This window comes from Hylaeus anthracinus, unplaced genomic scaffold (genome assembly GCF_026225885.1).
Source record: "Hylaeus anthracinus isolate JK02 unplaced genomic scaffold, UHH_iyHylAnth1.0_haploid 12001, whole genome shotgun sequence".
Taxonomy (NCBI): Eukaryota; Metazoa; Arthropoda; class Insecta; order Hymenoptera; family Colletidae; genus Hylaeus; species Hylaeus anthracinus.
Window position 1 is genome coordinate 22,323,439 of NW_026534348.1, and position 16,140 is coordinate 22,339,578.

At 36.6% G+C, this 16,140-nt stretch overlaps 1 protein-coding gene and 1 long non-coding RNA gene across 5 annotated transcripts in view; one reads left to right on the forward strand and one right to left on the reverse strand.

The window, feature by feature from the left end:
- LOC128891260 (protein couch potato-like) overlaps positions 1–16,140 on the reverse strand; it is a 366,536-nt gene that overhangs the window by 194,044 nt on the left and 156,352 nt on the right. For all 4 annotated transcript variants that reach the window (XR_008460781.1, XM_054150670.1, XM_054150669.1 and 1 more), the window contains exon 2: positions 7,119–7,196. Coding sequence is in view for 3 of the 4 variants with exons in the window: in XM_054150670.1 (XP_054006645.1) it covers positions 7,119–7,196 (78 nt within the window). In the remaining variant the exon portion in view is untranslated. The remainder of the gene's footprint in view (positions 1–7,118; positions 7,197–16,140) is intronic.
- LOC128891318 (uncharacterized) lies at positions 10,654–11,575 on the forward strand. The gene is made up of 3 exons (XR_008460802.1): positions 10,654–10,880; positions 10,999–11,321; positions 11,405–11,575. It is a non-coding gene; the product is annotated as an uncharacterized LOC128891318 (long non-coding RNA).

A 16,140-nucleotide genomic window follows, 5' to 3' on the forward strand; every position in this document is an offset into this window, starting at 1 on the left:
GCGCCTCTTTCGAGATGATCAACCTGTAGTACCCCCACTTGCCGCCGATATCGCCACAAACTTCAAAGCTAAAAATCAAAAAAGGGGCGGGAATCGCCTCCTCTGTCTGCACGCCCGTCATGCCTCATTATTTCAAAGCTGCGCCGTAACAATTATATGGGTGTCAATGATCAAAGATTGACTTAGGGATTTATAGGGCGGGGTTGATCATCTCGAAAGAGGCGCGTCATACAATTATGATAGAACTTCACTTAGGTATGTTCGTTTAATCATATAATTGTATTGCGCGCCTCTTTCTCGACATCAACCTGTAGATGTTCAACGCATGTTACGGCGATAAAACGAAAGTAAAGTAAAAAAGAGCCTTTATAAGCATTACTTTACCCAGAACTTTTTTACATATAAAAAATAGAACATTTTTCTCTACTCCAAACGCAACTATCTTTTTTTTATCACCAAATGTCGTGTTAGCAAAAGAATCAGTAGGATTCAATAACGGTAAATTATAAAATTTTGCAAAAGTTTGGGAGTTGACAGTCCAACTTAAAATCCAGTTCGTCTTAAAATATTTAAATCAAGTCCCTTTCTCTTCGCCGTCGAAGTCGACGCGTGTCTCGTGGAATAAATGATGAAAATATTTGTGTCTAGTCCGCATTTACGCAGAACTTCTTTGATCCAACGACTAAGAGATTCAGCTCCAAACAGCCCCAAACGGTTTTTTAAACGATACGAACAGCGAACTTTCTGATCCCCGAATACTCACGGTCCTCGGGATATAACACTCCAGAGCCGAAGCAACGCAAACTTTGACGTTTGCTGAATAAAAAAGGGAGTACTAATACTGATTCCTGTTGATTCCTTTTTTCGCTCGATTTCTTTTTTTTTTATGTGCAGGAATCTTAATTTCTAATGCATTACTTTTATGCTGAATATTTTCTAATTTTATTAGCGAAAAAGTTTGCATTCGATGACCCGTAGTAAGAGCAAGCAAGATGATAAGTTTTAACGACAAGTCTCTCAAGTTCATTTTCTCATTTGGCACCAACGTAATTAAGTAATCTAAAATCATCTTCGGATCCCAAGTTGAACTATACTTAGGCCTCGACGGCCTCAATCTACTCATTGCCTTGAAAAATCTTTTTAACCTAAACTCCTGAGTTAGCTCTGGCTCTTCGAGCAACGAAATAGCGGATCTATAGGACTTCAATGTGCCCTGAGAACCTCCCTTTTCAAATACTTCTGTTAGAAAAGTTAAAACATCTGGAACAGAATTTGAGTACGAGCTGATTTTTCTCGTTTGGCAAAAAGACCAGCATTTCCACCATCATGTCTCTATGATGAGTCGCTGAACGATGCCAACAATATTTTCATTGAATCTTTTGGAACCTCCTTCAACTCGAAGCTCATCCGGACAAGACTTCTGGAACCAGGGTAAGGTTCTTCCAAAATTTCAACCTGTTCCTGTTGGAACAAACAACTATAATCGAATTAGGTCTAAACTTTATCGGTTTTGAGATTAACAGGGACTGAAAAATAAGGAACCACGATTGAGAAGGCCACTCAGGTACTACAACAATACCATTGATCTCTCATTCTTAATTTTTTGCAAGACTCGCAGAATGATCGAGAATGGTGGAAAGGCGTAAAAGAAAAAGCCTTCCATAAGTCTTTAGACAATCTATTCAAATTCTCGATCTGAACGCCGCCCATTCTGTTTATGTAAGAATTCGCGATCGTATTATCAACTCGGAGCAAAATCTGTTCATCGTAGAAATGATCTGCAAAAGATTTCAAATCAAAGAATGCTGCAGACAACTCCAAAAAATTGATATGTCGATTTTTTTTTATGTTCTCTCGTTTGTACTTTTGAAAAAAGCTCCCCAGCCTGAGAGCGAGGTATCTGTAAATAATTTAAGATCGAAAAACGAATTTCTAATTGGGTTAGGAGACACCGAACCAGTCACCTTCCACCACTCAAGTTCATCCATAACATCTGGAGTGATAGCTATAAGACCCTCGTAATCATCATTATTCTCACGAAGAGCGAGGTATTTAGCGATATGGTATAAACCATATCGTACTTTACCGCTGGACAGTACGAAACTAAAGTGCTCACAAGTTTAGCGAAATCTCTAATCTTATATTCTTGGTTTACTCTGATCTTTCTGATTTCGCTTCTGGGCCGAAGTTTCTTTTCCATCGGTACTTCAACTGTCATCTTAACGGAATTATAGACAAAACCGAGAAATTGACAAGTTTTCTTCGACTTTTCATCTGACTTTTCTTTTTATTAATGACAAAACCTAAAGATTCGAGAAACAAACTAGATTTCATTACATTAATTGAGCATTGCTCAAATGAGTCTCGTATTAAAAGAATGTCATCAATGTAAATGACCGAAATGAAACCCGACTGGCGTAAGTAAACTACTACGAGTTTTAAGATTTTAGTAAACACGCAAGGCGCAGTTGAGAAGCCAAAAGGCAAACACGTGAACTCATAAAACTGCTTATCAAAAATAAATCTCAAATACTTCCTATGAGATACATGGATCGGAATTGTATAATAGGCGTCCTTAAGATCAAGCGTTGTCAAGAAAGAATCGGGAGTTAATAACTTTGAGGCCGTTCGATCATCTTCGAGTTTGAAATGAGTGGTTTCAACAAACTGATTCAGAGCCTTCAAGTTTAGAACAAACCTACTGGATCCATCCGGTTTAGGAACTAGAAAATAACTTGAGACAATTGTCCCTCACTCGACTGACACGTCTGAAATGTACCTTTAACTATTAATTCGTCAATTAATTGATTGATTTTAAATCTTTCGTTAATTGTGAAATTCCGAAAACTCGGAGGCACGATCTGTTTAATTATCGAGCAAAAAAGGATCTTATAACCCCTCAACCAAGACAAAACTTTTTTGTCAGTGCCATGTCATCTTGGCATTTACCTTGAAAGAGACCGAGTCTATCGACTATAAGGCTTACACCAAGCTCTAAGGTCTCCTCAAGTGTTCCCGATCTCGATTCCGATCGCCATCGCGTCTCTGGTAGCGAGGTTTCTGGAAAGATTGCGGCTGCTTCTTTTATAACAAGTGATACCTCGGCTTCTGCCCGTCCGACGGCGCTGGATAATTCCTGGCTTGAGGTTGACAGGGCGGAAACCTCGAGTTTTTTGCTTGTTTCGAAGATTGCAATCTATAAGCGACTTTGAGATCTCTGCAAGAGATTTCCATCGTTTTTGCATTTTTCAACACCTCTTCCAAAGTGTTCTGAAACAAGAAATCTCCGCAGCCTGACGCGTTGACAGCGTCTCGAAGAGATGCGTTGATATTGGCTAATATCAAGCTTCGACGAACAAAAGACACATCGTGCTGCAGATCCGTCAATAGCTGGATCAAATCGAACAAATATTTAACTAAAGACAGCATTTCAGGGTTGTCTTTCCACTTCACAGCAATTGCTTGCATTGCGAGAGCCAAAGAAACAATAATCTTTTCCTGTTTCTTCCGAATACGGTCATCTCTCTTCGGAACCAACTCCTGGACAACAAATTTGAACTCAGGATTTAGTTTAGGAGGATCAATGGACGTAGAGTTGTTAGGAGGTGGATATTTCTTCAGAACCTCTACTCTAATTTCCTCCAACAGACCCTCCTTAATAACTTCTTCGCAGCGTACCACCAGATCTATGAACTGGAGGAGCGAAGACTCTTTCTTCGCAGATACGCTTATCAAAAATATCTAAAATATCAGAACTTAACGCAGCTTCTGTGTTCAATATCGCTAGCTCACTAAAATCTACCGGTGGTACATCATTGACAGGGATGTTCCGTAGATTTGTTAACTGATTCGTGGAATCCAGCAAAACCCGATGCATCTGACTTGCCTGCCTGCCATCTGCCGGGTTATTTTTTTGTTCACTCCTATCTGGAGAAACTGAAGAAATACACCGATCCGAACTAAAAGATCTCGCTCTGGGATATCTGGAACGGTCACGATCTGGAAATCCAGACCGACAATTATAGGTTAGTCCTAAATATTGTTTCATATTTCTCATATTCAAAATATGAGTAACTTTCATATCAGGTTAGAGCCTGATGAAAAAGCTCGCAAAATTCTTCGGAATCGAAGAAAAAAATTCATCTCACGAGAATCCATAAAAGTGAGGAAAAAAGGTTTGACACTCGTAGGTTAGTGTCTACGAGTGAACAAACTTGACATTTTTCAGGTTAGAGCCTGTTGTCAACAAATTGCGAGATATCGATCCAATCGATACATTCTTCTTTTTCTTCTCCCTCTTTTTTTTTCTTTTTTTTTTACAGTTAGGTTAGACCCATAAATGAGAAAAAAGAAAACGGTTTAAAACCTTTTGAGTCTCGGAGAGACCTGAAAACTATCTTCGGCAAGGACAGTAAACTAGAACAAGTATCAGACAAACAATCTAACAATCTTACACCCGCTCGACGACAACTCGTCAGTAACCGCATCACTCGATCTATTCCTGCAACGATGGCTCTTCCTCTTCTTTTTCCTCCTTAGCTTTCTATTTTCCTTTTCCAACTTCTCAAGACGTCTCTCGAGATCCTTATTTTGGTTTTCCACATTGGAAAAATCTCCTTTATGCCTTTTGCGAAACATTTACACAGATATAAAAAAGAAATTCTCTCATTAACAACGTGACTAATTGGCACAAAGAGAAAGAATGAGGCATGACGGGCGTGCAGACAGAGGAGGCGATTCCCGCCCCTTTTTTGATTTTTAGCTTTGAAGTTTGTGGCGATATCGGCGGGAAGTGGGAGTACTACAGGTTGATCATCTCGAACGAGGCGCGTAATACAATACGAAGCAAATTTTAAACTATATTGGAAAAGTCAGATAAATTTTGCTTAAATCGTAATTAACGCCAACTGCAATTTAAATATAATATTTTGTGATCTGATTTCTATGTTTATTCAAAGGAATATTTCATAATATAATTGACGTCGATTAAACATCTACAATTTTTTTATAAATCTATATTTTTATAAAATCTATTTTATATAAATAAATATAGATTAACATCATTTTATAACTTCATAACAAAATTGAATAATTTCAGAAATATTATTCAGAGTATGTACTTTTAATATATTATGTATGAAATATTTCTATTAGGTTTTTAGGAGCTTGCAGACAAAATGTGTAAATATCATCATTTTTTTCAAAATAGTCTTCTTTGAGAATTAATTCAGAAAAAATTGATGCAAGTGAAGACTTTCTGTTGAATTATAAACATATAATTTGACTTCAACAAAAATAAATATAGCATTGAGAGACACTGCCCTTTTCTCTGTAAATTAGAGTATCGGACTGCCACCATCAGGTCTGACAACCCTTGACTGTTTGTCGTCGAAGGCCAGCGTAATAAACAGAGCGCAGGCAGAATTTTCTTTCTTTAAATGGACGCTAGATTTCTCTTTCTCATAGGCCTGATTTTGTTCAGTTCTCGTTCTTTCCTTGAACAGTAAACGCGTCCTTTCGAGCCGTTTGAATAAACGTAGAATTCAAACTTATTAAAAAGACTCATTTATTAAACCCATATTCCAATACTTTCCCTTGTTTACAGTATTTATGTGTATCTTAACACGTAGTTCTCTAAAGGATCACTTTTTGGAAGTCATATTAATTTTGCAGTGGTCTGTATTTTAAATATAAATATCTCGAAATATTTCTTAAGAATAGTTATTCTAAAAACTAGTAATTTTTGTCTACACCAGTAGAGACAGAAATTGGAACAAAATTAACGATTACAAAATGACTATTTCATTCCTTCTTGAAACAGCTATGTTATTTTTTTCTCTGAAAAAATTCCAAAAAATTGTTCACTGATTCAATCCAAAATAACAGAATTCTTGAATAATGATTTCCAAAGAAATTTTAATATTTTTATTTTTAGAACATAGAATAGGGCTTCTCACAAAAAATGTACATAAACAACATAGTAGGCCATTTGTAACACACACGTATACAGAATTGAAAAATAATTTGCTCAATCTTTAAGTTACGTACAAACACTCTCTGAAAGGAAACATCTGGGCACACATTCATTTCCATGGAATTAATTCCCAAAGTAGTCGACCAACTTTTCCCTATATATATACAGGGTGTTCAAAAAAACGCATTCAATATTTATATGGTGTTTAGGGCACACTGTGCTGAGTAAAAAAGCTTTAGTAAACATAGGTCCAAAGGTCAACCGTTTCTGAGATATAAACATTTTTGTTTGCTAGTATCATGATTGACTTACTTGCTTCCATCGCATGCGAAACACGGTGTTCGGTCAAAAGTGGATTGGACGTGGTGGACCAGTTGCAAGGCCTCCTCGATCCCCCGATTTAAATCCCCTGAACTTCTTTTTATTGGGATATTTAAAAAGCCAAGTGTATTCCACGCCGATAAATAACTTAGAAGAACTACGTAACCGAATCCACCATGCTTGTCAAATAATTCGACAGAAATGTAGGATTTTCGAGAGAGTTCGCGACTCTGTAAGAAGAAGATCCCAAGCGTCTAGAGAAATGAGCGGTGGACACGTGGAAAATCTTCTATAAATATCGAAAACCCAGTAGTAAGTCAATCATGATACTAGCAACTTCATCAATTGTTTATATCTCAGAAAAGGTTGACCTTTGGACCTATCTTTACTAAAGCTTTTTTACTCAGTACAGTGTGTCCTATACACCATATAAATACTGAATGCTTTTTTTTCAACACCCTATATATCTAGCGGTTGGTTTTAGTTTCCGAGATATTTACAAAAGTATCTTGTTATATTTGACTATACTTAGCTGCGCAAGGCTCGCGTAACAGGCCGCTGTTTCTTGTTTAACTTTTCTATAAACACACTACAACGGTTTAGAGTTGTTCCGAGAACAAGTATCATGCACGATCTTTATTCGTACAGTAAATAAATGGGTGTCCGAGAACTCGATGTCCTTTGTCCTATGTCATGCCATAAAACACGAGTCATCAGCCCGTATTCTCTATCATACATCGAGGAACAAATTCACTAAGTAAATGCTCCAGGGCATGCACGATCGAAGAAATCGAAAATGGAGAGAAAAATCAGGACTATTTACCTCGTATGCTCTGAACAGCAGATACAGCTCCCTTGGCTTGGCATCCATCGGTAAGCCGCTTACGAACAAGGTGCGCACCTGCAAAGAGATGAAGAAAGAAAGCGATAATTGAGTTAATTAAGCTAATTGCCGGGGCTCGAAGAAGGAAGAAACAGAAGTCGAGGGAGGGGAGTGCGCGAACCGGAAGGACTCGAGTCGAAGGATGGATGGAGATAACCGGGAATTAGTCTGCTCTGTTTGACTGGTGTTCCCGTGGAGACGGGGTGACAGCTAATTGTCGAATTAATAGGAGACGGTAATGCAACGAGGAACCTGTTCCCTTTGTCCCGTTTCTAATTTAACGACCGATTTCCACCTATCCCCATCCCGCGCTGCGCCTAATTCCCATTTCTGAACATTTGTTCCGAACCCATACGTCGCTTTCATTATTTCTTTATTCAAATTTCTGTTATATCTACTTTACGGAACGTGTCGGGATCGCCTAATAAGGTAAATTTGTGGTGCTTTTCATCAATTGTTTGATACATTTTTAATTAATTATATCGACAAAATGAATTATTGGTGAAGCATACTTATGTGCTTACTGAATTAATTTCACTTATAATAAATATGGATTAATTTGTTAGAATAATTGTACTTATAAATATTAGGTGTGCAAATTAATTCTGTATCTTTGTAAGGTGAACATATTTATTTATAAAGGAAAGCCATACAACTTTTAATCTTTTCTTAGTCACACATTTCAAGAGACCACGTATTAACTGCAAAACTAAATGTTGGAACAATCTGTGTATTTCGTTATTATTTAACATAAGAGAATGGCTAGTAAATATTTCTGATTCAATTAGATTTATGAATAATTAAATACAAAAGCAGAGTATTTATTTTAACTTCTAATAATTGGTAAGTATACTTGTACGCTGTTAGAAGGACAAAAATATTTGAAATTTGTATATATAAATAAATTGTAATGACCACCAGACTTGCATAAATTGTATGTGTAGATTGATTATAATTAAAATCATGTTGACACTTTAAAAGGTTGGTAATTTAATCTAACATTTATAAACGATTGAATATAAAGGCGCTGAATTAATGTTTACACCTAATATATGTAAATTTATATGTAAATTTAATAATTATAATAAAATCTATGAATTTTGTATAGAGAAAATACCTTAACACGAATATTTAAAATCAAATAATCCAAGAATATTCTTTACAGAAAACAGAAGACTTTTCGCACAAGTGTAAAAACATGCTATTGCAACAATGATATTTGCAGTCCTGCAAGTACTAATTAACGAGGCACGCTACCCGTGCGAATGGAAAGTCACGTGAAACTGGTGCGGCACGCCGAAAAGAGGCCAAAGCTGCACAAGGTGCTTCAACCGAGGACAAACTTCGTCCAAACTCGCTAAATGGCCCGTGACAAACGATCGGAATCGCTCTCAAACGTCCAAACGGTACCCTCGAATCGTCATATTTTTCTTTCAGTCTATTCTTGACCCAGTTTCCCGAGCACAGAGACCGAACGCGTTGTGGGTTCAACGGAAGTAAGCAACACGGAGACGGTAAATTACATACTGATTTGGCCGCCAGCCAAACCGAGGGAGACTGTTCCCATCTGACGGAAGATTTTCCTTGAACGAGGAATCGCTGAAGAGAGTCGATTGAGGAAGACCACCTGGCGAACGACCTCTGGTGTTTGTGGAATCGTTCCTGACGCGATTGCGCCGGCACAGGTAGACAAAATCCCTCGAACACGATCAATTTTATAACTGTGCCATTTTTAATATAAACTTTACTAATAGTAATACTATCTATTAATGATATGTACTAATATTATAAGTTTGAAATAATAGCAACGTATGGAGTGCTCCAAGACTTGAATATACATATGAAATTTGAAATAAATTAGCAGAACATTTTGTTAATACAGATCTGCCTATCTTTAAAAGTTTGGAGAAAATAATAAGGTTTTGAATTATTCTCCTTTCATGCACAGTTTTTAGTTTAGATAATAAGGCATATGTTCAGCCGCGAACGTCATTGTTCGTCGCGACTGATTAAGATACACAAGATTAGTAAGTTTAGTGTCATAGATAAATACTAACTCAAATCTGTCTTTATAAAAAGTATCATAAAGTAATTCCTCTCTCAAAAAAATAATTATGAAAGAAAAAGAAATCCACCCCAAAGTACTTACTAACTATACAAATATTTTATATATTACATAATATTATACATTATTATTACACTATATAAATATTTTATATACGAATATTTAATATCTTATGTATATTTTGAAGAATAACTTTACCATTTTTCTCACAACGAACAACCAAACAAAATAAATCGTTTATTTGAATTTTGGAACGTCTCCTACTGTATTCGCGTGGGAACAGCGCGGATCGATTCTGGCGTGCATCGATCTGCATTTTCGCACACATTGTTGGCGCACGCGGAACGTGTTTCGAAACAATGCTGCGAACAGGTGCGCGCGGGAAACGCTGAAAACAATGGCAGTTCAGCGCTTTCACCGATCCACGCGTGTTTGCATGGCTGTTTGACGACACGGCTGACAGAGAGGGAGGAAAACGAGAGGAAAAGGGTGACTGGTCCGTGGCAAACCGTCCGTGAAAAGAACGTTCACTCCTGGCCCGCTTCGACGGCGACAGGCTCGTGAAATCGTGAAAAGCGAGGGAAATTTTTGCGTATACCTGTTCCGAGCGTCCCTGCGTTGCTTACTTCGGCGTGTGCCGGAAGAAGGAGGCTCGACTCTTTAGGACGTGGTAACGTGAATGGCGTCTATTCCATTTGAGGAAGTTACGTGTATGCGTAGGAGGATCAAAGACGGGACGATGCCTGGAATTTTTTTCCGATTGCACAATTAAATGTACGGAATTGGAATTTTAATAGTGTATAAATACACGATTCAAGAGTAATTTGGTGGCTCGTTTATTGGAAAATGTTTGTAAATGGGTATGATATGGCTATTTTTGTGAATGGCTTCTTAACTGAATGATAACACACTAGAAGAGTCAGACCACACCAATATTCCCAATTTTCTTCCATTTGAACAATTTAATGGGCGAAATTGGAATTTTAATTGTAAATCTAGAGACGCGGTAGTGTCTCGACGCCAAGTTCATGAAAAATGATATAGCCACCCCGTATAACGTGGCGCTACCGCTATCTTTTACAGGAGAGATGTCCATTCTAACCTAACTTGAAACTTCTTTCATTAATATCTCATCACGCCTGGAATATTTTCTAAGTTTAAACGCATTTTTCTTATGTAAATCGCATATAAGCTTTTGAATAAAACCAAAATCAATCAAATCGGTACACGTACAACAGCGATATCGTAATATCATGTCACGATACATCCAAAAATATTACCGTCTTATACTTTTCCAGTCGATTTTTCGTCAACACTTAGCCAATAGGAGACAAGGCCGTTCGTCCATTCGTCGACTCTCGGAATCAGTCGGCAAGGCACGTCGGCCACCATAAGAAATACTTGTGTATATCGTTTGACAGATATAGGTTACAGTGAGGAATAGCTGGATGCAGGTTATTAAGACAGAAGAAAAAAATGTCACCAGATACTGCAAGAAATAATGCACAAGAGACAGTAATGTTGCCTTGTAATACGTGTGTGCACGCAGTAAAACTATAATAGTAGTATTAGAAGTGCGACATATTTTATTATATTTCACATCAAGAAGAGGAGCATATAACATCATCAATAAAAGAGTAAGTAAAATCCACAATTAAAAGTAGATAGTGTTTACCATTATTTGATAAGTAATTGTGTGCACTTAAAGTATGTGTATTATCGTTGTAAATTCTTGTGTGTTTTCTGTTTCCACAGTCTTTGATTGATATAAGCAGCGACAGTCGTTCCAATAAGAGGAAACGAAGGGATGAATTGCTTGTTTCATGAAGCAAATAATTTGATGACGAAGCAACAGTATTTTGGTGCTCTCCAAAAATAGGAGCTGTCGCTGTGAAATTCTAGTATTTTATCTGAGTGAAGGATATCTGGTAGTGATTATTAAAATACCACAAGAAGAATCGTGCAAGTATTACAGGAAATACGATAAAGTTTGACAGGTATATTGAAATTGGCCAATTAAAATATACTACGATCTGACAAAGTGTACAATGGAAGGAATTAAGTGAGCTGTACATAATGTTTGTAAGAAAATTATGATTTCTATTTTTATTTTAAGTTCTGCGTTAATTTGCAACTAAAATATGGTTTGTATATGTTACAGATAATTGAAGCATAAGATGATGATGAGCGGTGTGGATAACAAATTTGCTGGTATTTGTATTAATTCATGAAATGAATGAATAAATGTTTGTAATTAATAAATTAATATCATATGAAATATATATATTCACTTTCTTTACCCGCTCTCCTTTTCTTTTTCTCTCTTCAATTAAAAAAATAAGAAGTCTGTGATCAATTCACGGGAGATCTTAAAATAACAACTGTTCAGCCGCGAACGTCATTATTCGTCGCGACTGAGTAAGATACGAATTCATCATCGTTCGCTCGATCCCCAAACATTCCACAATGTTTCGAGGAGTCATTACACTCCTTGTAGCTAATACGCCTATCAAACATTATACACGGCCTGCACATCATAAACCTGGGCGAGCTGAGATCAGTTTCGTCGCCCAAGGTGTTGCTGCATTAATGCAGCCAAAAGATTCACACTTCGGTGGTCGGAATCAGGAGTCCAGAACTCCTACAAAGTGGACTTCTTCCTTCATGCATGGAAGGCCGAGCTCACATATGTATCATATACATTTAAACCTGCGTGCAATCAATATATCGATTTTTCGAAGCAGCTGATCCGTCGCTGTTTGCTGGCAACGGATTCTCGACAGCTCAAAACAGCTGAGCGGATCGAGCGGGCGATTAATTCACAGGCGACTCCAAACCGACTCGCGATCGAGGAGGGCGCCTAGCAACACGAAAACAGGGGCAAAAAGCCGTGATTTTTTGGTATGCTTGCCGATTACGTCGCTTGATGAATCGGAGTGAAACCTCTTGCATCCTGTCGAATATTTCTTCCAGTTGGTCGCGTAAAAGATACATTTCGTAATTTGTCATTTTTTACCCGTTATTCACCAATTCCGTTTACCCCAAATCCCTTAACTGTTTTAGTGTAAAAATAAAATAATATTGTTTAGATATTGAAAGTACTTATTTAGTAAATCATGCATTATTAAAAGTAGAATAGATAATACAACAATACTCATAGAAACATAAATTATTTATGCGAGACTAATTAGCAAAAGAAATAGGTACCTAAGCTGATATTTTAAAAAAATAAAAAGAATACTTTTAGGGAATGTAATTAATAAATAATTTATGTTTCTACGACTATTGTTGTATTACCTACTCTACACTTAATAATCCATGATTTACTAAATTTATACTTTTAATATCTAAACAATATTATTTCATCTTTTCACTAAAACAGTCAAGGGATTTGATCAAATCACTTACTTTCTTTAGAGAAATGACCTCACAGAGTTGTTATTTTAATATCTCGCGTGAATTGATCATTTACCTTAGGGATTTGATCAAATCTCTATTTTTATCATTTCCCTGCGACATATATAAATCACAAAACTAAACAATTCATTTTTTCATATTATTTCATATGGATTATTTTATATTATAGATATTAAAAATATTATAGATATATTATCAGTAACATCAAAATTTCTTGGAACAGGACTTTCTGTCATGTGTCGTGGGTACTTTTGAGGATTTAAAGAACTAAATCTGACCTCTCTTTTTCTATATTATTGTAATACAATAAATTATGTGTTACAAATAGTGGATCTCCGTTCATTTTCTCATTTTCTCATTGTTTAAATTTCTTGCAACAAAACTTTCTGCCATGCATTGTGTGTACTTTTGAAACCTCTAAGGACTGAAACCGATATTGCAATACGATAAATTGTGAGTTACAAATAGTGGATTTCTTTTTTCATTTCTCGATTTATCTTTAACATTCGAATTTCTTGCAACAAGACTTTCTGCCACGTGTTCTGCATACTTCTGAACTTTATTATAATACATAAATTGTCAGTTACAAATAGTAGACATATTTTTCCTATTTCTCACTTCATCTTTAACATTTCAAGTTCTTGCAACCATAAGCGGTTTCGAGCACCATGAACTCTACACAAAGTACTATACACATATAATATAAAAATGATTTAAAGTCATTCACTATGCAAATTATCTTTGTAAAAAAAAAAGTGATATCCCCATAAAAAAACTTCAAGAAAGTAAAAAAATTACGCCAAGTACATGAAAAAGTGGAGAACTCAAGGAGTTATCATAGAAAAATAAAAGAACCCCATTAATTAAAAACTACAAAAAAGTAGAAAAAGATGTGAAATCGAAATGAGCTGCCAGTACATGAACGTGTTTTCCAGCAGAGTGGAAAGGCGACACTGTATAACACAATGTAAAATTCGGTGGTTTCCAGCTATGCGTAGCTAAAACGTTGTGTTCAACAGTGCGGACGTTCAGGTCCCAATGATAATTCATGTAAAGTGTCTGCTCCACACTTTAGCGGTGACATGAAGAAGCTAAATAGCGTATATCCACAAATTGAGGCTGTTTAAAATTTGCCTAGATGTCCGCGGCCTGGAAGTCAAATGCTTGGCGTAGCCAGGCAAGGCATTCTCAGATCATCAAGACCCATACTTTCTCTCCCGCAGGGTTTCACATAATTTGTCAATTTAAAACTCTTACGATATGAGTACATTTTCATTGTATTCCGTTTTAAATTATTTCTAAAGTCATTCATCGACACCGATACCTTTCCTGTCACAAGTTTTCAGATAATTTGTCAGTTTAAAACTCTGACAATATAAGTACACTTTCATTATTTTGCGTTTTAAAATAATTCTTATTCATCGACACCTTGACCTTGCTTGGCCACGTCAAGCATTTGACTTCCAGGCCACGGACATCTAGGCAAATGTCTAAACAGTCTCAGTTTGTGGTTGATACGCTATATAGCTTCTTCATTTCACCGCCAAAATGCGGAGCAGTCACTTTACATGAATTGTCATTAGGATCTGAACGTCCGCACTGTTGAACACAGCATTTTAGCTGCGCATAGTTGGAAAGCACCAAATTGTACATTGTATTACATAGTGCCGCCTTTGCACTTTATTGGAAAGGACTTTCATGTACTGACAGCTCATTTCGATTTCACATATTTTTCTACTTTCTCGTAGTTTTTTATGGGGATCTTCTACTTTTCTATGGTAACTCCTTGAGTCCTCCACTTTTTCATGTACTTGGCGTAATGTTTTTACTTTTTTGAAGTTACCTATTTAGAGTAGCCTCACTTATTCCTCGTGAGAAACAAGCCAGTTGTGATCGTAGAACCGACACGCGATTCCTGGCAGTGATTCGATTCGAAACACGGTATGATTTCGTTTTGTCGCGATCGTTGGCTTTAACCTACTCGCTGGATTAACAGGGGGTTACATGAGTGACCCCGCGAACGTCTGCCGGGCGCATCAGGGTTACACGAGCGGCCCACGGACGTTGCTCTCCGTTCGGGACGTATCCACCATTGGAACGTCGATTCAATCCATTGCGGATGAAACGGTGGAAGCGTGCTGCACCGCGAATAGCGAAAATTGGATGCCGTCCGTGGCAATCCGCTAAAAACCGGATCATTTGTATCCGTTGGGAGTAAATAAATCCCACGATAAATGGATGATGCGATGTAAAGAGCTAGTTGTTCCGTCGGATTCTATCAACAACGACGCTTCGATGGATGAATGGTTTGCGTCAGGACTCTCTCGATGTCAGAAAAGATTAGTCTGATTGGTTGTTACCATTGAAATTTATAAGGTGGGTTTCGGAACGACGGTGGATGTCGTAACTTTGAATCGAGTATATTAAATGTTTGAAGTACGGGGAGTGTAAATAGAAACTGTTGGAAAGTGATAAATATCGAGGAGATGAGAATGGAAATACGAATATGAAACCAAACGTAGGAATATTATTCCAGACATCTTCAGCAGGAATAATAGCTGTATGAGCTTGAATTGTAAGTAAGATACTTCTATTAGCTGTCACGATGAACTATAAAGTTCTGAAAATAATGGTTTTGAAGATGTACTTTGACACTAGTTTGTCTATCTGTATACTATTCTTTATTATTTCTTTTTCAAAACACGATAATCAGTCTTCTTCAATATACTGTAATACAATGCAATACCTCGTTTGAACCATAGTCGTTTGTGTAAATTTATTAGAGTAATAGTTGAGAGGTATTTGCAGTATAATTACAAATTATTCTATTCTTAATTAAAAAATAAACCACTTTGAACTATTCAGTAATACAATTCAGTAATACAATAATTCGTATTAATGACATAAGTACTTTTCAACCGATAAATTAATTATTTTTATTTACACTTTCATACCACATTTTCCCATAGAAAGATTATAGTCAGAATTGTATTTTACTCTATCACACATTTACTACTATTTAGGAACCATCTAGGACCTCCTAATTTAATTGAAATTCATTATCGATAGATAATATTAAAATAAACTCTTTAAAGGGAGACCAATTGTCACGTTAATTAATGTTTCCTCTTCAATAGCACGTTTATTTAGGTCGGTAAATATTTTGAAAATAAATGTATTTTTAAACTGCTTGACTCTAAAGTACCAAAAAAACCAAACACCATTTATCATCTAATATATTAATTCTAAAAACAAAGAATCGAAAAAAAAAACGCTTATCTTACTAATTATCCCTTACACAGTGGCACGACGAATAAAATACCATCTCGGAATTAATTTGGAACGATGTAAAGCGAACCCCAAGAAAGTTAAAGATCTCCCAGGTACTTAAATACGTCTGCAATTTCATCCGTGCATCAAATGGCGACGAACGAAGCCAGAAAAGAAGAAGTCCTCCATTTTTATCCACATCGCGTGTCC